The following is a 22510-nucleotide window of genomic DNA, read 5'->3' on the forward strand; positions in this document are numbered from 1 at the left end:
GAACTCAAATCATAGATATAATATTATCTCATTCAATGTGAGTGTGCATCTCTACCAGAAAAATAATTTTTTTACATAACCACAATGCCATTATCACAATTTGCTAATTAACAATAATCACTTAAAGTAATTGAATAATAATTCATATTCAAATTTCTCTAATTGTTTCAAAAAGTGTTTTTAAAATAGATTTTTTTTCAAAACATAAACCAAACCAAATGTAACATTGCATTTGGTTGTTATCTCTCTTAAGTCTCTTTTAGAAATCTATGTGTATATCAAAAGATCATAATGTACACCTTAAATATATACAATTTTTATTGGTGAGTTATACTTGAGTAAGGCTAGAAAAAAATCTGTCAGTTTCCCATCTTTTTTCCTCATCTTCTTTTATTTTGTTTATTATGTTATTTTTCCCCCTTTTCTTGATACTTTATTTTCTACCAAGATATTTTTCTAGTACACTTTGAGATCAAATGCAGTGGAGCTCTTTGTCCTCTATTGAATGTCATTTATCATCGAAGAAAACAGATTATTTTTTTCTAAAATATTCCACATTCTGGATTTGGCTGATTGCTTCTTAGTGGTGACATTGGACTTGTTCTTCTATCTCCTATATTCACCATAAACTGGGAGTTAGAGCTATAGCTTGATTAGATTTAGGTTCAATTTTTATTTTTGACATCAACATATTTTTGTTGGTGCTGTATGCTTCCTATTGCATCACATCAGGAGGCACATATGTAGCTAGCTGTCTCATGCTTAGTGATGCTAAAATTGATCAGTGGGTTTAGGTGGTGTCTTCCTGATCACTCTGTTTGTTGTATAGTTCCCCATCATCATTTTGCCTAATCTTTTTTTATAGGTTCATGATCATTGCCCTAGATTAGTGGCTTTTGACTAGAGATGACTTTGTGCCCTAGGGCACATATGACAATGTCTGAAAATCTTTTTCATTGTCTTGACTTGGAAAGGGGTGTGCTAATGGCCTTTAGTGAGTAGGGACCAGAGATGCTGCTAAAAATCTTACATGCATAACACAGCCCCCAAATAAAGAATGACCTGGCCTCAAATGTGCTGGAGTTGAGAAAACATGATCTAGATTTATTATTTTATTAGGATTTGTTAAGCGGTGATATACTAATTCTACCATTCCTTCTGCATTTGCTTTCTGGAATTGTTGCATAAAGAAGACTATCATTAACTATTTGGTTACCTTGAAATATAGTTCATACAGGAAAGGTGGGATAAATTCTCAATTTTTCCTTTTATTAATTTTTGGAATAATAGTTTGGTGTCCTAGCATCACCCAGGGGTGATCGATTTTTTTTTTAGTGTCATTAGGAACACTAAATATATAATTGCAGATTTTTTTGGTGCTCTAATTGTCCCGAAATAGGCAAGCAGGAAATCCCCTTCATCTTGGAACCTGTGTTCTTTTGACATGACTACATTAGTCTTTGATATCTTCCTTGCTTTTTGGCAAAACAAGATGTCCCAGGCTCATTTTGTACATTTCCTGTTCCAGACCTGTAAACAATTATTTCTTCAAGGAGGATAGACCTTTTGTTTGGTAGGAAATTATTTTAGAGGCTACAATATGGGCATTAGATACACTCATTGCTACTAGGTTACTATTGCTGCTATGTCTTTTCAATGGACAAAGCTAGGAAATATTTATTTTTTTAGAAAGAGAAAAATAAATAAATCATAAGTTTATTATGTTTCTGTAAATACTGTATTTCCCCAACTTTCTTACACAAAGGCTAGCACACTATATACCATGTTTTATACTTTGCTTTTTCCACTTAACATTATATCCCAAATATTACTCTAAATCTTTATATAGAAATCTATCTCATACCACAGTATTCCATTTTAATAAAAAAATATTTTTCCAACTTTCCATTTTATGGCTCCACTATCATTTATCCAACTGGTTTCTTAGTGGTGGACATTTGTTTTTTTCCCCCAGTCTTTTGTTATTATACATAATGTTGGAGAGAATGACCTTGTGCATATATCATTTTGTACTTTGCTGGCGTATCTTTGAGTTGGATTCCTATAAGTGAGATTACTGAGTGAGATTACTGAGTCAAATAGTGAATATACATGCAATTTTGCTAGATATTGATAAGTCTCTCTGTTGAGATTGTATAATTTTATCTGTGTGCTTTTTGTGGTTTTAAAAGGAATAAGATTTACTGCAACTAGTAGTAAATAAACCCTAGGGATCTAATGCGCAGTATAGTGAATATAGACAAAAATATGTGTTATAATCATCAAACTTACTAAGAGGCTAGATTTTAATTATTTCAACCACAAAAAAAGATGTGGTAATTATGTGATGTGATGGAGATGATAATTACCACTACAATGGCAATCATATTGCAATATATGTGTATCAAATCAACATGTTGTACACCTTAAACTTATACAGTGTTATATGTCAAATATATAGCAATAAAAATAGATAAGTAAAATATTTTTAAAAATAAAAAAGGAATAAAATTTTGAAAAAGAATAAAAAATATAATTAGAAATTCTAACTCCCAGTTTTGGTGCAATATAACAAGATCTACCCTTCCTACCTTTCAAAATTGAAAAAGACACTTAAAGCAAATACGAGAAGTCAAATTCCACATTTTGATGAGTAAAACTATAGAATATGTTCTTCATCGTGCATCTAAGCTCAGTCTTGGGGCTATGCTATATTCCATAATGCCAGCCTCCAGCACTGGACACAGATTTAGGGTCTCCAGGGTTTTCCTAAAAGTCTAGGGTAAGAAAGGTGGCTGGCCAGATGCTATGCCAACATGCAGGAAGCTGATCAGAACTCACATTACAAATCAGATAGATAAGGAATCAAAAGTGTAAGTCAATTGGGGCAGCCATCTGAAGGGGTAGAGTCAGAGTTGCTAAAAACTGAGGGAAGCTAAGAAACAGACTACTGGAGGCAATTTTTGATTAAAACTGGAGAAATGGTTGGTTAGGATATGATGCGGCATAACCTACATCTTTGCTGTCATAACTCAAGCATAACTTTGCTCTCTCTGTGAGCCTTTCCTTTCTTTCAGCCATAGAAAGGCCCAGGCCATTGGAATCACATGCGTGTCTTGAGATCTTCCATTTTCTGCTCCTTCAACACCACTATACCTGCTGCTTCCCTCTGCAGGGCTGGTTTCTCCTGGAAGCCTGTTATGGATCCCGATGAGACCATTCTTCAGTTCCCTAGTTGCTAGTATGGCTATGGGAGTGCAGGGTGCAAGGCCTTGTCATGCTGCAGTGGTAAGCAGGGGATGCTAAGCTGGCTACTTTGGTCATTGTGAACAAACAAGCATGCTGGCTATTCCCAAGTTTAGGGCAGTTTGGTATGGTTCAAATGGAGTGAGAAGAGCCAACCTGACCAGCTCCCAGACCTAAGCATCCTGGTGCTGAATGGAGTTGCCATTTTCCCTTTCTTTAGCTCAGTGAAGACTCTCAGACCACTCATAAGACATCAGGGCCCTGGAGAAAGTAGATGTCAGCCACCTCATTGTTGATAGTAGGTGTATTCTGAATGGGGACTGGTATAGAAACAGAGAGTAAGCATAAGCAAATTCAAAGTATTTAATAGTTTTGTGGCTCAGCTTCCTTATTTGTATTGGGAGAATAGTATTAGTACTTACCTCATCAGGGCGTTATGAAGTTTAAATAACTTAGTAAAGTACTTGTAAAATAGTGCATGGCATATAAAAAGCAATCAATAAATGTTAGTTGCTATTATTGTTATTAGATTATAATTATTGTAGGTAAATCACATCATGTCATTCCTTTGCTAACTCCCTTAAATGATCTCCATCACAATTGGGATAATATTCAAATCCTATATAGTAGTCCCTGCTGGCATATCTATCCTCATTCTCATCTTGTATCAGTCTCCTTCTTCTTGGTAACCAAATTCAAGCCCTTTTGGCCTTATTTTAATTTCTTAAAATTATCAAGCTCTTTTTTTTGTCTCAGGACCTTTGCACCTATTCTACATTTTTATATTCAGAAGCAAACAAACAAATAAACAAACAAAGCCCAACATTAATATCCAGAACCCACAAAGAAAAGTTTGGAAATCTTGATTACATAATAATCTCAATCACCATAAGGTTAAAAATGAAATAAAATACAATAGTCAAAATGATAAATGGCAGTATATATACTAGAATATGTCTGACAAAGGGCTAATAGCTTAGTAGTTAAAAGTCCAAACTGTAGATTCTGACTGCTGGGTTTGAATCTCAGGTCCATCATTTACTAGCTGTGTGGCCTTGGGTGTCACTAAATTTCTCTGTTCCTCAGTTTCCTCACCTGTAAAATGGGAATAACAGCATCTACTTCTAAAAATTGTAGTGAGGGTTAAACTTATTTAATAAGACCACTCTTGGCATACTTCAAGTGTCATATAAGTATTACTTATTATTGTTAATAAGAAGTCAAAAGAAAAATAGGGAAAGAATGTGATAAGGCAGTTCGCAAAAAGGAATAATACAAAATGGCCTATAAACATGTAAAAAATGGTCGACTTCCCTCATAATGAAGAGCATGCATTTGTTTATTTTGCAAATATTGAAATATATGTTAAGTGTAACTAAAGGCATGAGGAATAGAATAGCAAACATCTTAACTCTCATGGAATTTACATATAGTAATTTGTGTGTGTGTGTGTAACTTTTAATATACCATGTGGTGATGGTGTTTGGAAGAAAAATAAAGCAGGGAAAGAATGTTATTTTATATAGAGGTCAAGGAAGGACTCTGAGATAAGGTGACATTTAAGCAGCAATCTGAAGAAGTGAGGGAGAAAGCCATGAGGATTTCTATGGAAAGAGCTTTCCAAGCAGAGGAAACAATAAGGGCATAGGCTTGGAAGCAGGAAGTCAGTTTAGCTTATTCAAGGAACAGCAGTAAACCTATTTTGTTTGAGAAAAGGCTGAGTTAATAAGAAGTGAGGTCGAAGAGACCAAGGCCAGATTCTGTAGGGCTTTAAAGGCCAGGATAAGGACTTTAGACTTCATTAGGAGTGAAATAGAAAGGTTGCAGTCACTTAGCAATTGTATTCAGCTACATACAACCGGGATCCAAATAACAAAGGCTCAAATTGGATGATGTTTCACGTGTCATATAGATTCTAATACACTATCAACTGTAAGATACACCATTATTTTATGTACCACCTAGAAAGAAAAAAATGCTGCCAATATAATCATTAATCTCTTATTCAAATATTTCAGAGATGTTGAAACATAACAAGACATCCCTTTTAGAATTGGCAAAATATGGTATTTTTTTCTCATGTAAGAATAGGTCCAGAGGTAATCAGTTTTTTGGTTGCAAGATGGCTATTCAGCTATAGCCATTAAATTCTTGTTTCTGAGAGGAATGAAGAGAAGTAAAAATGCTTTTTATTTTTCTATATTAACTTGTAAAAGTCTTCCCAAAAAATTCATTGGAATTTTTAATGGCATTGCACTGGATGTGTAGGTCAACTTGGAGAGAACTGCCTCATGTCCAATATGTAAGTGCTAAGTTGTAGATCAATGTATTACAGTCTTGTTTCTATTTCATAAAAAAAATGTAAAAAACATGTTTGTATTTGCATAGAAAATTTCTCAAAGGATATATGAGAAACTGTTAACAAGTGGTTATTTCGGGGAAATAGAACTGGGTGTGATTGGCAGGGCAGAGAGGGGCTTTAACTTTTCATATTTTGCCCTCTTCTATATCTTTTTTAAAACCACAAATATTGTATATATTACTTTTATCATGATAAATATAAACTAGCAACTTTAAAAGTGGAGTGTGCATTACCCCGGGTTACAGGAAGACTTTCCATAGGGTAAATAAACTACTTAGAGTTTTAAGGGGATCAATTTCTACATCCTAATATTTCGTATTTCCTAAAATTGATCTTCCAGAGAACACACTTGCAGTGGAGAAATCAAGTTGGTTTTCTCTTTTTCATTTCCCTTTTTCACAACGGTCCTTTTTGCACTTTACAATAGAAAAACATCTTTTTACCATTCTTGAATCTTACCAGTTGCACTGCCCTGCGATGTAAAATCCTTAGGGCACCAGATAGACAGTTCCCAAACATTGCTGTTAATGATATAAAAACAAATTACTCTAACAAATGAATGGGGATCGAATCATTTTGCAACTTAGATGGTTTCCAATGAAATTGAAGGAGAACACAATGGAGCTGTCAGCTGATAAATTATGAAAAATAATTTTGAAGATAAATCATTGTGTAATCCCCCCCCCCATATATCCAAAGGAATTCAAAGACTTGAGTGACGTTTCTAAAACAAAATGTCCATTCCAATTGACTTATTTATATAAACGAGGTTTCTGTGTGCTGGTGTTTAACAAAGCAAAAAAATTAGAAGAGAATTAGTGTTGAACCCTGTCTAATTCTAGCAATAGGCAATATTTATCCACGGATACACCCACTAAATTAAAAAAAAAAGACATCTACTGCCAATAAATTTTTGTCTTTATGTTTAATAATTATCCTTCAAAATCTGTAATATATTTACAATGCTTTGACCTACTATATTCTAATACTAATTGTCATGATAACACAAGCAATAGTAAAATTTTAAACAGTACTTAGAGCTTTAGGATCACGGGAACATTTAAAAAGCACTTGAATAGCAAAAAAATACATATTTTTGCTGCACAGAAATTGGATAACCAATAAAATCATTTCAAGCGCAAAAATACATATTGTTATGATAAAATTCTGTTAGAAAAATAGGATAGAGTTAAGAACTCAGGGAGAAAAGTGTAAATGTATGATTTCCAGCTATCAAAGAGCTTGGTTATGAATTTCCAAAACAGAAATCACTAGGGTATTTAGGTTTCACTGGTTTCATGTAAAATTGTGATGCAACAATTTTATTTGGGAATGTTAATATTTGTCAGAAATCACATTATTTCCAGCTGACTTTTTGATGCAAAATTTTAGATGTCACAATGTGTAGAGCACAGCATGAAAAATATTTTTAGAGAGTATTTTGATATAAATCAACAGTTTTATATAAACATACAAAATTAATATTCAAAGGAGTGTCATATAGTTTTTTGCCACCTTGTGGTCAAAGTTATATTCAATCACAGGAGCTGTGACTTCAATGAGGATGGGGTCTCTTCTTAGGTTAGGTCCTTCTGCTAACCTTCAGTCAAATCTTTGTGAAATGGTGACATTTGCCCAGGACTAAATCCAGACCCATACAAGCACCCCCTGCACATGATTCAGAGCAAAGACAACATGCAATCAGGAAAAGAATGTAAGGAAGCACAACAAAATTCTGACTTTTGCCATGAGGACTACTTTTAAAAATGTTAAATTGTTTCTGATATTTTTTTCTCAATTCTTTTGTTTTTAGTGCTTCTCTGGTAATGACCTAGACACTTCCTTAGGCTGTCTTTTGGGGAACCCAGCCCTGATTCTGGCCCTGGGCAAGTTTGTTTTAGTGCTGTGTGTCCACAGCTCCCAGTACAACACCTGGCTCTGGGGTTGGAGCTGACATTTGCTGAGCGAATGATGACAGAGACCCCAATTTCTAGAACATGCTGAACCTGTGGGCTTCTGCTGGAAGATGATTGGTAAGGCTGTCAGGTTGCCATAGTGTCTTTAGTGGTAGACAGTCCAAAGTACACAGAGATCTAGGTCTCTTCGATGTTTGTTACTCTGCGGAGGTGGGATGAGAGTACCTCCTGTCCCTCTACACCCCACTCTATGACTTCTGTTATTTTTAGCAGCAGGAGCAGGAGTAGGATTCCTTCAGTGGGTGAGCTACTTTGCAGTTCCTCTTGATGCAGGCCATAAAGGGCAGGATTTATTGGAAGGCTGCTGGGATGCTTCAAGGAATTCAATCAAGAGTTGGCTTAGGTAGAGCAGCTCTGGGGGACCTCAGGTTTATGGGAACCAGGCATCCTATCTTCTTTAAGGGCTCCTGACTCCTGACAACCAATTCCTGCTGCTAAACCCAGGAGCCGTAGGAACTGCTCCCTAGAAGAAGGGGCCAGGAGGGGAGATGTCCCATGCTAATTAAGGAGAACTCTGCTAAGGTATTAGGCAGCACAGTTCCACCAGCCTGGCAGTGTGTACTGGGCCAAGATCAGCCACCACCAGGACTCAGGGACTGACTCTTCTAGAACACATCCTCTCTGATCCTCAAGCACTGGCTATCGATTTCTCCTCTGAGCCCCATCCCAATGTCTGCCCTGGGCTGCCCTCCCTGGGACCAGCACCTGTGCCTGCTCCCTGACATCCCCCAGCGTGCCCAGAGCCAAGCCGCTTACTCTGGGCTCTGTCCTCGTGGACCCTGTCCTGCTGCTGCCCACTTTCAGCAGCTTCAGTGCAGGAGCACCTTGAGACCCTTCTGACCCAGGTACGCCCCCTCCCACCTGCTAGGGCTTAAGGGTCTTGGGATGCAGTTCAGGCCCCTCTATCAGCCACAGGGGAGGTGCAGGCTGTAAGCATGGCCTCGTTGCGCCTGGTTCCTCCCACTGACCCCGGGCTGCTCAGCATCTGCTGGGCTAGAAGGCTGGCTGCCAAAACCTCAACCCACTCGCGGCCTTGGGAGCCCAAGGAGGAGGCGTGGAGCAGGCACAGCCTTTGCAGAGTGCCGATAAGATGGGCAAAAGGACATGCTTCTTTAGGGTCAGGGGCCTCAGGAACTCTGATCCTGGGAATCCGGGTTTCAGGCCTGCCCCAGAATGGAGTCGGGGCTTCATCCATATTGGGCAGGGGTGCAGAAGCTGGGGTGGGAGGGGAGCCTGGGACAGGGCTGGGGCCAAGCTCAGCTGCAGAGATGATGGCCTATCACACCTTCTGACTGCACTCCTGAGAACCCAGCCTCTGAGGGGACATTTCACAGCCCCAGAGGCGTTTGTGGACTTGGCTACCCGGTCCCGTACTGCTGGGGGAAGCTGTCTGGATGGAGGGACGGACGAGGAGGGGGAGGAGACGACGAAAGGGGTTAGAACAGCGATTGGAGACGAGAACTGGAAGCGCCTTAAAGAGACTGCGCGGTCACCGCCCCCCTTCCCGCCAGCCTCAATGAATTAGCGCTGTGTTTCCCAAACTTGCCTGATCATAAGAATCCTCTCCGGTCCTAGTTACAGATGCAGGTCCCGGAGCACCTCCCTTTGAGATTCTGATTCAGTGGATCTGCGGGTGGAGCCGAGGAATCTGTAATTTTAACACGCTCCCCACGTGATTCTCGGGAACAAGCAAGTTTGGGAAATATTGAATTAAAGGAAACGAGCCTGGCTGCAGAAACGGCCTCCGCTAGGGGGCTACAGCGGGAGGATTCCCGGGGGCGTCGCCTGCTTCCGCCACCGCCTCCAGTGAAAGTCCCTTTTGGGTCCAGCTGCCACAGCAACTGAGCTCTCTCAGGCTGGGCGGGGGACACCCCAGGTCTGCGTGGCCCCCGTGCCGCCACGCCCAGTGGCCGCTCGAGCCCAGCGAGCAGGGGGAGGAGCTGCCGCCAGTGGAGGCGGAGGAGGTAGAGGAGGCGGAGACGGAGGAGACCGCGGCGGAGAAGGCGGAGAGGAAGGTGGAGGCGGAGGCGGAGGCGAAGGCGAAGGCGAAGGTGGAAGGGAAGGTGGAGGCAGCGGGGAAGGTGGACGCCACCGGGAAGGTGGAGGCGGTGGGGAAGGTGGACGCCTCCGGGAAGGTGGAGCCGGCAGAGGGACCGGGCCGCCGGGTTGAGCTCAAGCTGGAGCCCGAACCCGAGTCGGTACGGGAGGCGGAGCAGGAGCCGAAGGGGGAGTCCAAACAGGAGCTGGAGGATGAGAACCCAGCGCGGAGCGGCGGTGGCGGCGGCAGCAGCGACGAGGTTCCTCCCCCAACCCTTCCCTCCGACCCTCCGCGGCCCCCCGATCCCTCTCCGCGGCGCAGTCGTGCCCCCCGCCGGCGACCCCGGCCGCGGCCACAGACCCGGTTCCGTACCCCGCCGCAGCCTAGGCCACGGCCCCCGCCCCGGCCCCGGCCCCGGCGCGGCCCCGGGAGTGGATGCCTGGATGTGGATTTCGCTGTGGGTCCACCAGGCTGTTCCCACGTGAACAGCTTTAAGGTGGGAGAGAACTGGAGGAAGGAACTGCGGGTGATCTACCAGTGCTTCGTGTGGTGTGGAACCCCAGAGACCAGGAAAAGCAAGGCAAAGTCGTGCATCTGCCATGTGTGCAGCACCCATCTGAACAGACTCCACTCTTGCCTTTCCTGTGTCTTCTTTGGCTGCTTCACGGAGAAACACATTCATGAGCACGCTGAGACAAAACAACACAACTTAGCTGTAGACCTTTACTATGGAGGTATATACTGTTTTATGTGTAAGGACTATGTATATGACAAAGACATTGAGCAAATTGCCAAAGAAGAGCAAGGAGAAGCTTTGAAATTACAAGCTTCCACCTCAACCGAGGTTTCTCACCAGCAGTGTTCAGTGTCCCGCCTGGGTGAGAAATACCCAACCTGGGAGACAACCAAACCGGAGTTAGAACTGCTGGGACACAACCCAAGGAGAAGAAGAATCACCTCTAGCTTTACCATCGGTTTAAGAGGACTGATCAATCTTGGCAACACGTGCTTTATGAACTGCATTGTCCAGGCCCTTACGCACACTCCGATCCTGAGAGATTTCTTCCTCTCTGACAGGCACAGATGTGAAATGCCAAGTCCCGAGTTGTGTCTGGTCTGTGAGATGTCTTCGCTTTTTCGGGAGTTGTATTCTGGAAACCCATCTCCTCATGTTCCCTATAAATTACTGCACCTGGTATGGATACATGCACGCCATTTAGCAGGGTACAGGCAACAGGATGCCCATGAATTCCTCATTGCAGCATTAGATGTCCTGCACCGGCACTGCAAAGGTGATGATGCTGGGAAGGCAGCCAACAATCCCAACCACTGTAACTGCATCATAGACCAAATCTTTACAGGTGGCCTGCAGTCCGATGTCACCTGCCAAGCCTGCCATGGTGTCTCCACCACAATAGACCCATGCTGGGACATCAGTTTGGACTTGCCTGGCTCTTGCACCTCTTTCTGGCCCATGAGCCCAGGGAGGGAGAGCAGTGTGAATGGGGAAAGCCACATACCAGGAACCACCACTCTCACAGACTGCTTGCGAAGGTTTACAAGGCCAGAGCACCTAGGGAGCAGTGCCAAAATCAAATGTGGTAGTTGCCAAAGCTACCAGGAATCTACCAAACAGCTCACAATGAATAAATTACCCGTTGTTGCCTGTTTTCATTTCAAACGTTTTGAACACTCCGCCAAACAGAGGCGCAAGATCACTACATACATATCCTTTCCTCTGGAGCTGGATATGACACCATTTATGGCCTCAAGTAAAGAGAGCAGGATGAATGGACAGTTGCAGCTGCCAACCAGTAGTGGAAACGAAGAGAATAAATATTCCCTGTTTGCTGTGGTTAATCACCAAGGAACCTTGGAGAGTGGCCACTACACCAGCTTCATCCGGCATCACAAGGACCAGTGGTTCAAGTGTGATGATGCTGTTATCACCAAGGCCAGTATTAAGGATGTTCTGGACAGTGAAGGGTATTTACTGTTTTATCACAAACAGGTCCTGGAACATGAGTCAGAAAAAGTGAAAGAAATGAATACAGAAGCCTACTGAATTGACACACAGACCTACCTGTAATGGAAAATGACGACGCCTATACTACAACTGGCATCGAGATTTAAAGGACCTACGTGCATGGCCTATGGGCCTGACAGAGTAAGAATTGAACAGTACCCAGTGTCTAAAAGGTCCTAACTGGAAGAAAAATAGAAAGAATGGGAGAAGAGGCTCTAGTCTAAGCAGTCACTTAAAGGAAAATTAAATGGCAGGAATGTTCTGGGTGAGAAAGGCAGAAAAAGGGAGATCCTGACACTGGTACATATCCTATATATTCCTCCAAAAGATTGTGTTGGGGAAGTGTGGGGGTGGGTGGGGGGTGTGGGGGGTGTGCCCTTGTAACCGTAAAACATCTTTCTCCATGAGTGTTTCAGCTTCAACTGACCAATCACATAACAGTTATATGTTTGGGGCGGGGCGGGGGGTGTGGGGGAGAAAAGTTTATATAAATGTAGCCCATTACATATATGGGCATGAAAGCGGAAAAGTGGAGGAGGCAGGGATATCTCATTGACAAACACCTTTGCCAGTTTCTTTGTATTCGTGTTTTTTTGTGCTATTAAATGCAGTATTAAAAAAGAAAAGCCCATCTGGGCTAGTGAAAAGAGAATAAGAGAGCTTATATATGAGGAGCAAAGGCTCCAATAGTAGAGAAGACAAGAAATACTGTAAGATAAGCAACCAACACAGACAGGCCTCAGCTAAGAGTATCGTGTTTGAGTGTTAAAAAAAAAAGCTGTATGATATACTTGAGCAAATCAATGAATCTCTTTGCGATTGTTTTCTCATCTGTACAATGGAGATAATTCCTACCTTAAAGGGTTATTGTTAAAGTTTAAATGATATAAAATGTGTCAAAGTATAAAGTAAAAGGCTTGGAACTTTATAGGGGCTCAGTAAACATTTGTTGGATCTGGAACTTCTTTGGACCAGGACCAGAATGCATCAGAGGTGAGGATCGGTCCTACCTGAGACCCATGGACAGAATGGGCATATATCATGTCACTTGCAGTCACACACACACACACTCCTTCCCTAACACTGCCTACTTGGAGCCCCAAGTAGAGGGCATCACAGTTGGTGCCACACCCAGGGTTGGGGGGATAACCACAACTGTCCCCCCAAATTATTCTGTCTATTTGGAAAATCGTCATGTTGTTTTCATGACTTAGCACCCCAGTGATGGAGTCTTAGGGCCACTAGGCTGTCAGGCTTCCACACGAGGGTGTTTGGTGGTCTTTGCCTTCCACAAGCATTATGGGTGTAGCTGTTACATTCATCTGCAGGTACATATCAGTAGAAAGACTTTTCCAAAGGTCACTGGCCCACCAACCCAGGGATATCGATGGAGTGGCATGTTGGCCTCTTCTCTGGTTCTCACAGAGGGCAGAGCAGCCTGCAGAAAGCTAAGCCAAAACAGATGGGCTGTGCTCAGTTTGAGGTAAGCATTGGTGGTTCCTTCTTCTGTTAGCATCAGATACAAAAGTACCTGTTACCTAAAAATCCTTGGGGGAAACTGGAATGTGTATCAGAGCCATGGGGCTTGGCTGTACTCTCTCTGGTAAAAGGCTAGGCTCCCCTAGGGCTTCCTAAGTTGACTTCATGGTCAACTCATTTTGAAATATACATATATTTAAGTGGTTGTGGGTACATCCCCAACTAGCTCATAGGCTTTTTTAGGACAGAGGTTCTGCCTCCTCTTGTACCCTGGGCTGTATACTCAGGCCCTAGTACAGTTCCTCAGTTACTGGTTACATAGTAGATATTTAAAACATTTATTGGATGGATGAATGAACCAATACACCTTTTGTAACCAAATTTTCACCAATACGCAAGACCCGTAATCCTCAGGAGAAAATGTAAAAGGTGTTATTTTTGGTATCTTGTAGGGTGGGGGAGATCAAGAGATGAGTTGCCTTGGATGCTACTTTGCAACTACATGCTGGTTATCTGACTACCTTTTGGGATGTGTCTGGTAGCCCTGCCTGGGAAGACAGCCATGCCCTCATTCCTCATCTCTGCCATAGGAAGAGTTCAGTCAGGCATGTACCTTCAGATTCTAACTGCACAGAAATGGTCTTTTCCATTTTAAAAACATTTTTGTTTAGAAATAATTTTAAACTTACAGAAAAGTTACAACAATAAAAGTAGTATAAAGAACATCTATATCCCCTTTACCAGGTTCACCTATTGCTCACATTTTACCTCATTTGCTTTATAGTTTGTGCGTATATGCTCCCACTCACTCGCTCCCTCCCTCCCTCCCTTTCTCCCTTTCTCTTTCTGTCTCTGTTTCTAGCTCTCCTCCCCTCTTCCTCCTCCCCTCCCTTTCGTGTGTGTGTATTTGGCCCATATGAAGATAAATTACATACATCATAGCCCTTTATGCCTAAGTATTTCAGTGTGTGTTTCCTAAGAATAGACATATTCTCTACATCACAATATAGTTAACGACTTCAGTAAATTAACACTGATACAATACTGTTATCTAATTACCATTTTTTCTTCAATTTTGTTGGTTGGGACAGTAATATCCTTTATAGCATTTTTCCTCTCCATCACAGGGTCTGGTCTAGGGTGAGGTATTGCTTTTAGTTATGTCTCTTTAGCCTCCTTTAATCTGGAACATCTCCACAACCTTTCTTCATCTTGTGTGGCATTATTAACTAATGTTCCTCGTTTTGGGTCCATCTGGTATAGAAACTATCTTTTAAATATCCTGCACTCAGGAATAGTTCTAAGAGGTATGAATGACGCAAGACTGCTGAAGCTGACCTCCCTGTCTCCACTGGTGGAAAGCACAGACCACCAGAGGGAGCGGCAGTGCTTGGCACTTCCTTATTGAAGCCCGCATCTCCTCTGGAAAACACCATTGTCCTTCATCAACAGGAGAGCCATTCAATCCCAGCCCTATGCCCCTACCTGTCACCAACCCCAAAATTGAGCCATGGAATGTAATGGAATGTAACAGCAGTTAGGGCCTGCTTTCAGATCACACCACCAGGGCATCATGTATTCAGTAGGTATATTACCTTGAGTTTGAATGGAGAGTCAATCATGTTTGAGCATGTCTGGCACATGGGTGGGCACCTCCATGGTTGGGGCCTTTAGGGGGATCAGGAGGTAACACCCTTAGCACCTTTATCAACATTTCCATGGTGGACACAGCAGCAGTGGGTAGGGGCAGGGGAGGAGTAAATACTTCTTAAGCAGCTTTGTGGGCAGAGTACACAAAGGTGGGGCCCAGAATTAGTAAAGGAGAACATGGGAGATGCTAAAAACAGATTGGCTTGTGATCTACTTAGGGACATTAAGACATAATTGGGCTATTTTAGATGAGGGCTGGAATTCCTGTGTAAATTGCAGATGTGGGCAAGAACTGGTGAAATTTAAGCTAATTCTTTAACTGAGACTTTATCTACTTCTACAAGCCAGGGAAACTCAGTTTACATGTTGGTTTATGGTCTGGGCCCAGAAGGGTACAGGCAAAAAGATGGGGTTCTCACAACTTAGACCCTTATCTACCTATAGAATTCAGAATGAGGGACCAAACAATGGTGTACTTTTACCTGTGACACACACTTCCTATAGTTTCTTGGCCTAACCAGATTGAAAATCCAGAACCTACCACCTCCCATTTCCTGGAGTAGCCAGATGCTGAAACTTACTCTGGCCCACAGTTCACATAGGTAACTGCCTTATTTCTTCCCAATCCACAGGAAATCCTGATCAAGAAAGCCACCAACCAAGAGGTCTTTTTCAATCAAGAAACAGAGCGGTCTCCATACAATTCTTATTGTCATAATGCAGTAGACCTGGTGCCAGGAATCTGTATTTGCACCAAATGTATATTCATACCCAGAAGTGAAGACCCAGGTTCTCTGATATTATGAAGCCCAGAATCCACAACAGTGTGTCATTGTATACTGACCTTCCTTTTCAGGTGACCCAATACCATTTTTAAACTGTTGTATTGAAGTATATCAAATATACAGGAAAATGCACATATCATAAGGGCACAACTTGATGAATTTCTAGAAAATAAACACATCCCTGTAAATAACATCCAGATCGAGAAACGGAACATTACCTGTAAGTCAGTCGCCACTCCTGCTTCCTTCCAGTCAATAACCCTGAAGGGTAATTCCTATCCTGACTTCTTCCATTGTAGATTAGTGTTGACTTTTTTATGCCTTCCATAAATAGAATTGTTCAGTATGTATATTTTTATGTATAGCTTCTTTTGCTTAACATTATTTTATGAGCTTCGGATACAAAGTCTTTTTGTCAAGAAAAATTATGAGGAGTGTCACTATTTTTGCCTAATGAATTAAAAGTAAAAAATCTCTACTCTTCCTTGTGATTTCTGACACACCGAACCAATTCTAAAGGACCCAGGCTATTGCAAAGTCGGACCTCGAGAGTGTCTATAATTTCACTCAGGTACAAGAAAATGGTGGGTGTTCTTTTTTAACAAACTCATAGACACAGACAACAGTATGGTGGTTACTAGAGGAGAAGGGCTTTGGGGATAGGATGAAGAGGGTAAAAGGGGTCAAATATATGGTAACAGAAGGAGACTAGACTTTGGGTAGTGAGCACATAATGCAATATACAGATGATGCACTATAGAATTGTACACCTGAAACTTATATAATGTTATTAACCAATGTTACCCCAATACATTTAATTAAATTAAAAAATCAACAAAATGAAAAAAAATGAAAAAGAAAAGAAAATGGTGGATGGAAAGAGCCTTCCAGATAAGCTTAGGATAACTTAAGTACCAAGAAATGTCACTTTTGGGCCCTACTCTGTCTAATAATCTTGGACCTCAGCCCTGTTCCACCACCTTCTTAATGGTATACTCTACTCTAGTAAGTTCTCAAACTTTAACTTGCATCAGAGTCATCTGGAGGGCTTGATAACACACAGATTGCTGGGTCCTGCCCCTAGAATTTCTGATTTCAGTATATCTGGGATGGTGGCTTGATAATTTACATTTCTAACACATTCCCAAGGGATGCTCATACTTCTGGCTGGGGCCGCACTTTGAGAACCACTGAAATATTCAATTTGTTTCCACACCATGGTATGTGGAGCTCAAGAGGTCTATGAAGCTTCCCAGGGAGCACCTTGGAGAGCAAGGGCGAGTGTAAATTGGTGAAAATCAGGAACTCTCAGTGCCACTTCAACTGAAGCAGATCCCCGCTTATATATTTTATATTTTGTGGTTCCAAGTAATATTCAAAAACAGGGTTCTGCTACTAAAATTTTTAAAAGTTGAAAATCACTATGCTAAGAAATTTTAGACCCAGGGGAATGATGTAGTATATTAAATTACATGGGCGGTGTATCTGGAAAATAATCCAACATGCTACAGAGACCTGGCTTCATATATGTCCTCAATATAGATGGTCCTGAGGGCAACTTAATTTTCTTAGAACTTAAAGAAGTGTGTATTTATTAATATGGGCATGATAAGGGAAAGTGCTTAATAATTAGGTGCAATATCATATATATAAAATACTTTTTTTCTGACAATATAGTATACTAAGATGACAATAGTATCTCCCCAACTACACACATTTTAACTATACCTATAACAAAAGTTTTAATTTATAGCCGAGCTTTAGAAAAACAAAAAGTAAAATTTCCAGAAAAACAAACAAAAAAATTAAAGCCAGTTTAATAATTGTAAACAGACACTGCAATAACCCATGATGGTATTGGTTCCAGATATCAGGCTTTAGGGGACTAAGGCTTAGAGCTAGGAATCTAATGCTCATGCAGGTCCTGGCAACACAGCCTCAAGTCCACTAGAGGCAGAGAAGTACAACTTAAACCTCTGGATAAAGCCTTTAGTAGCTTCTCTGTCCGTTAAAAGGGGTTCGGAAAGTAAGCAGTGAAAAGTCTCATGTTGCTCTGGTGCCACCTGAAGAAATAAAAACCCCAGGCTTATGTGGATGTGTAGTCTAAACTTACCTTACTGTATGTTATGAAAACCACATGCTGAAAAGTCAAAATAAAAATTGGAGCAGAACCATTTAAACCTCTAGAATCTCAGCAAAAGCAAATACATTTTCATAATTTAGGGCACATGGCACCCCACAGACCATATCTGCTGAAGATATTCTTAGAAACAATAAAAATATTGTACTTGCAAAGAAATAATACACCACACAGGAGAGTCACCAGTTGCCACAAGTATTCCCAAGAAATACTGATGAGAATTATTACTCTTTTGTTTTTGTTGTTAGCGAAATAAGGACATTTTCAGAAAAACAAACCAAAAGAATTTTAGCGATAGTAAACTCTCACTAAAATGACTACTGAAAGATATATGTCAGGAAGAAGGAAATTTAAATCAGAGAGCAGGGGTGAATAAGAGACAAGAAACAGTGAACAAAAAATGGTAAACATAGGCAAACTGAAATAAACATTAAGTATATAAAACAATAATGTTGAATAATATGGAAGTATCAAAACTAGCTGGCACTAAAAACACTGGAGCACAAAAACATGTAAGACAGCATGAGACTATTAATATTTAAAGCATTCTAAGGCTCTTGTATTATTTGGTAGGAGGGTAGTGATATTAACTGAATTTGGACCTTGTTTAGTCGAGTATGAATTTTAAACATTTAAGAATACAGACTTCTAGTTTTTGGCAATGGCAAGCTTGGTTATTTGATTCAATTGTGCTATTGAAACAATGAAGTATACTAGATAAAATCTTTCAAAATCACTTTAAAAGCACTTGAAGAGCTGAGAAGACAGAGGGAAACTTCTAGGACAATTTTTGGATGAAAGTTTGTGACCAGACAGCTAAGTAGAATATTGGTGTACCAAAGTCAATTTGCTCTGAGGGCATTTGCCTACATTGACCACCTGAGCTTTGATTTAGTGGTCATATAGGGCTAGAGGGAGTGAAGTTAAGGCTCAGGGCCAGTCCAAGGTAGGAGATTAATAGGAAACTCTCTCAACATTAAGCTGAAACCTCAAAAGGCTATAATAGCTGCATAAGGACCAACCAGAAAAAAACCTGCTCCTGCTCTCAGCAATCCCAGAGAACTGTATAGAGGCTGTCTTGAGAACAAGCAGAGATCATTTGCTAAAAAGGAAGGGCAAAAACGGCAGAGAGAAGTAAAAAAAAATCCATCCCTGAGAAAATAAAGCCACACTCCAGTCCTCCAACAGATTTTCATGTCTATCACCCATGGCCTGAACCAGCCAATGCACTTCAAGCTATGAACTTGATTTTAGGTGGCTTCCAGACAGGTAGTACTTCACAGTGCTCAGTAAAAACAAACACAGAGCTTCTGGAGGGGAATCTATTTATTCCAGGCCTCAGCAAACCCCTTCAAATAAATTTTCAAGGGCAATGACCAGAAAGCAGACTATAATAGTTAGGCACCCAAGGAGACAAGGCAATTTGGGCTAGAAATAGCAGGGATAAGAAACAACAAAAACAGATTCATACAAATTTCAGAGACTAGATTACCAGACACATTTTGAAACAACTATGTGTACATGTGTACTATGTTTAAAAAAACAGATTGTTAATTTGAAAATATTTGAGGGAAAAAAATTTATAAAAGGTGACATAGCATATTGGGGAAAAACTTTAAAAAAGAACTTCTAGAAATAAAGAAAATACCAGCTCATTGAATGTCATCTGGCAGCAATGCAGACATAAGTGAAGAGAGCGTTAATGAACTAGAATATAAACCTGAAGACATTATCATCCTCTCAGCACAGAGAAAGAAAAAAATGAAAATACAGGAGAGAAAGAAAGAAATGAGAAGAGTACAGTGGAAAATCTAGTACATATCTGACTACAGGGTTAGAGAAAGAGACTATGAATATGAATATTAATGGCACAGAGTCAATATTTGAAGAGAATAGCTGAAAAATTTTTTAGACTTAATGAAAGAAATCAATCCACACATTCAAGAAGCCTAAAAAATCCTCAGTAGGATATCTAATCTAGACATCTCAAAAAAAAAGACAAAATAAATAAAGAGTGAGAGAAAGAGAAACTGAAGTCAGAGAAAGGTGACAGATCATGGTCATAGGAACAGCAATTAAACCTACAGCTGACTTCTCAAAAATCAGGAGATAGTGGAATGATCTTCAATTTGCTGATTGTTAACTTAGTATTCTATACTCAGGAAAAATATATACATATTTTTCTGCAAAAATATTTTTTAAAGAATGAGAGTGAAATAAAGACATTTCACACAAAAATTGAGATAGTTCTTCACCAACAGATCCTTACTAAAGGAAATTTGAGTGTATTGTAAGTAAAAAGTAGAATGAAAAGAATCCCAGGCAGAATGTCTGTGAATAAAAGAATGAAAAGTAAAGATGATGGTAAACATGTGGACAAGTGTAAATAAATATGGAGGTATAAAACAATAATAATCATTGCTAGTGGGATTTGAAAAGCAGTCTAGACTTGAAATAAGCATATGAGTTGGGAAGGTTAATGGAGTTATTATCTGGAAGGAAGATAAAGGATTTTTTTTTTAACTTTAGACTTGTAAGTTAATCATGCATGTTGTTATTTCTGTTGTAATGATTAAATAATAGAAATAGAGTGCATTATTTCATAACTTACACACTAGTAGGGAGGGAAAATGGAATAATAAAAAAAGACTATCTGACTTCCAATCCACTGAAAGGGAAAAAAGGGGAGAAAATCCCATTGGTCATATTAAAGGTAGGAAAAGAAAGGAAAAATAAAGAAGCATTGAAAAACTAGGGTATAAAGAAAGCACAAATTAAAATAGTGGAAACAAATCGAAATACAATAATACAATGACAAGGATAAATATACACAAATTAAACTCTCTAGTTAATAGTGTCAGATTGGATTTTGAAAAATCCGGCCATGTGCTCTTTTTAAAAAATTTTTATTTTATTATTAGCTTCAAGTATACAGTATATTGGCTAGACATCTATATAGTTTATGTAGTTTACAAAATGACCCCCTGATTGCTCTTTCTCTCCTCTGGCTCTACATTAGCCTAACCATCACATTAATGCTAATGGCATTCCCTATGCCATGCTCCCCATCCCCGTGATCATCTATTAACTACTCATTTGTACTTCTTTAACCCTTTGCCCCATTCGCCCAGCCCCTCATTTCCCCTCCCCTCTGGCCATCACCAGATTGTCCTCTATATTTATGAGTCTGCTTTTGATTAGTTTGTTCTTTTTGTTCCTTAGATTCTGCATATAAGTGAAACCATATAGTATTTGTCTTTCTGTGTCTGACTTATTTCACTCAGCATAATAACCTCTAGGTCGTTGCAAATAGTATGATTTCATTTTTTTTTATTTTAATTTTTATTTATTTATTTTTCATTTTATGGTGGCTGAGTAATATTCCATTGTATATGTGAACCATAACTTCTTTATCCAGTCATCCGTTGATGACATTTAGGTTGCTTCCATATCTTGGCTATTGTAAATTGTGCTGCTGTGAACATAGGGGTGCATAGATCTTTACGAATTATTGTTTCGATTTTCTTTGGATAAATATCCAGAAGCACAACTGTCGGGTCAAAAAGTATATCCATTTTTAATTTTTTGAAAAACATCCAGACTTTTTTATAGTGGCTCTACCAATTTGCAATTCCACCAAAAGAGTGTGAGGGTATCCTTGTCTCCACATCCTCATCAACACTTGTTCTTTGATTTATTTATAATAGCCATTCCGATAGGTGTGAAGTGATATCTCATTGTGGTTTGAATTTACATTTCTCTGATGATTAGTGACCGTGAGCATATTTTCACATGTCTATTGGCCATCTGTATTTTCTCTTTGGAGAAATATCTGTTCAGGTCTTCTGCCCGTTTTTTAATTGGATTGTTTTTTTTTTCCTGTTGTTGAGTTGTATGAGTTCTTTATATGTTTTTGGATATTAACCAAGTATGTGCTCTTTAAAAGAAACATATCTAAAATACAAGGTCACAGGTTGGAAATACTAAGGAATGAAAAAAGATATTCAGGAAAATTTTAACTGAAATAAGCCAGCGTTGCTCTGTTTATAACATTACAAAATAGATTGTAAGATCAATGTAATTATTAATGATAGAGAGTATCAATAGGCAACAATAAAAGGTCGGTTCAGTAGGAAGATGTAAAAATTCTAAACTTTATATACTTAGCAACATAGTTTTAAAATATATAAGGCAAAAATGGATGGAATTGTGAGGAAAAACTGATCTATAATCATAGTGGGAGATTTTTACACACCTTCCTTAGAGACTTAGATTGATCAGACAAAAAATTGATAAGAACATAAATCTGAACAGCACAATTATCAAGTTGGATTTAACAGATGTGTGTGTATGTGTATGTGTATGTGTATGTGTGTGTACAAACACATATATATCTCCATACACCTACGAGTTTCTTTTGAAGCACTTGGGATATTGACCACATTCTAGGTTATAAAGCAAGTCTTAATGAATACCACAGCATTGGGTTCATCCAGACCACATTTCCTGATCACACAGTACAATTAAGTTAGAAATCAACAACAACAACAACAACAACAACAACAACTTTTAAAAAGTTCTTTGGAATGTTTAAAATCACTTTTCCATGGCTCTTGGGCTAAAGGAAAACCATAATGTAAATTAGAAAGTCTTTAGAACTGAATGATAATGGCTATCAAAACTTGTGACATACAGGTAAAGTAGAATGCAAAGGGAACTGTATGGCCTTGAATGCTTTTTTTTTAATTAGAAAAGAAGGTAGAAATTTAATTATTTAAGCATCTAATACAAGAAGTTAGAAAACCTAC

At 39.8% G+C, this 22510-nt stretch overlaps 1 protein-coding gene across 1 annotated transcript; it reads left to right on the forward strand.

The window, feature by feature from the left end:
* Positions 1-8519: 8519 nt before the first annotated feature.
* Positions 8520-12576, forward strand: USP27X (ubiquitin specific peptidase 27 X-linked). Its single transcript, XM_036226530.1, has 2 exons — positions 8520-8804; positions 9336-12576. Exons 1-2 carry the CDS (start codon positions 8520-8522, stop codon positions 11685-11687), a joined length of 2637 nt encoding a protein of 878 aa, XP_036082423.1. The 3' UTR covers positions 11688-12576.
* Positions 12577-22510: the final 9934 nt, after the last annotated feature.

This window comes from Rousettus aegyptiacus, unplaced genomic scaffold (genome assembly GCF_014176215.1).
Source record: "Rousettus aegyptiacus isolate mRouAeg1 unplaced genomic scaffold, mRouAeg1.p scaffold_m13_p_9, whole genome shotgun sequence".
Classification (NCBI taxonomy): Eukaryota; Metazoa; Chordata; class Mammalia; order Chiroptera; family Pteropodidae; genus Rousettus; species Rousettus aegyptiacus.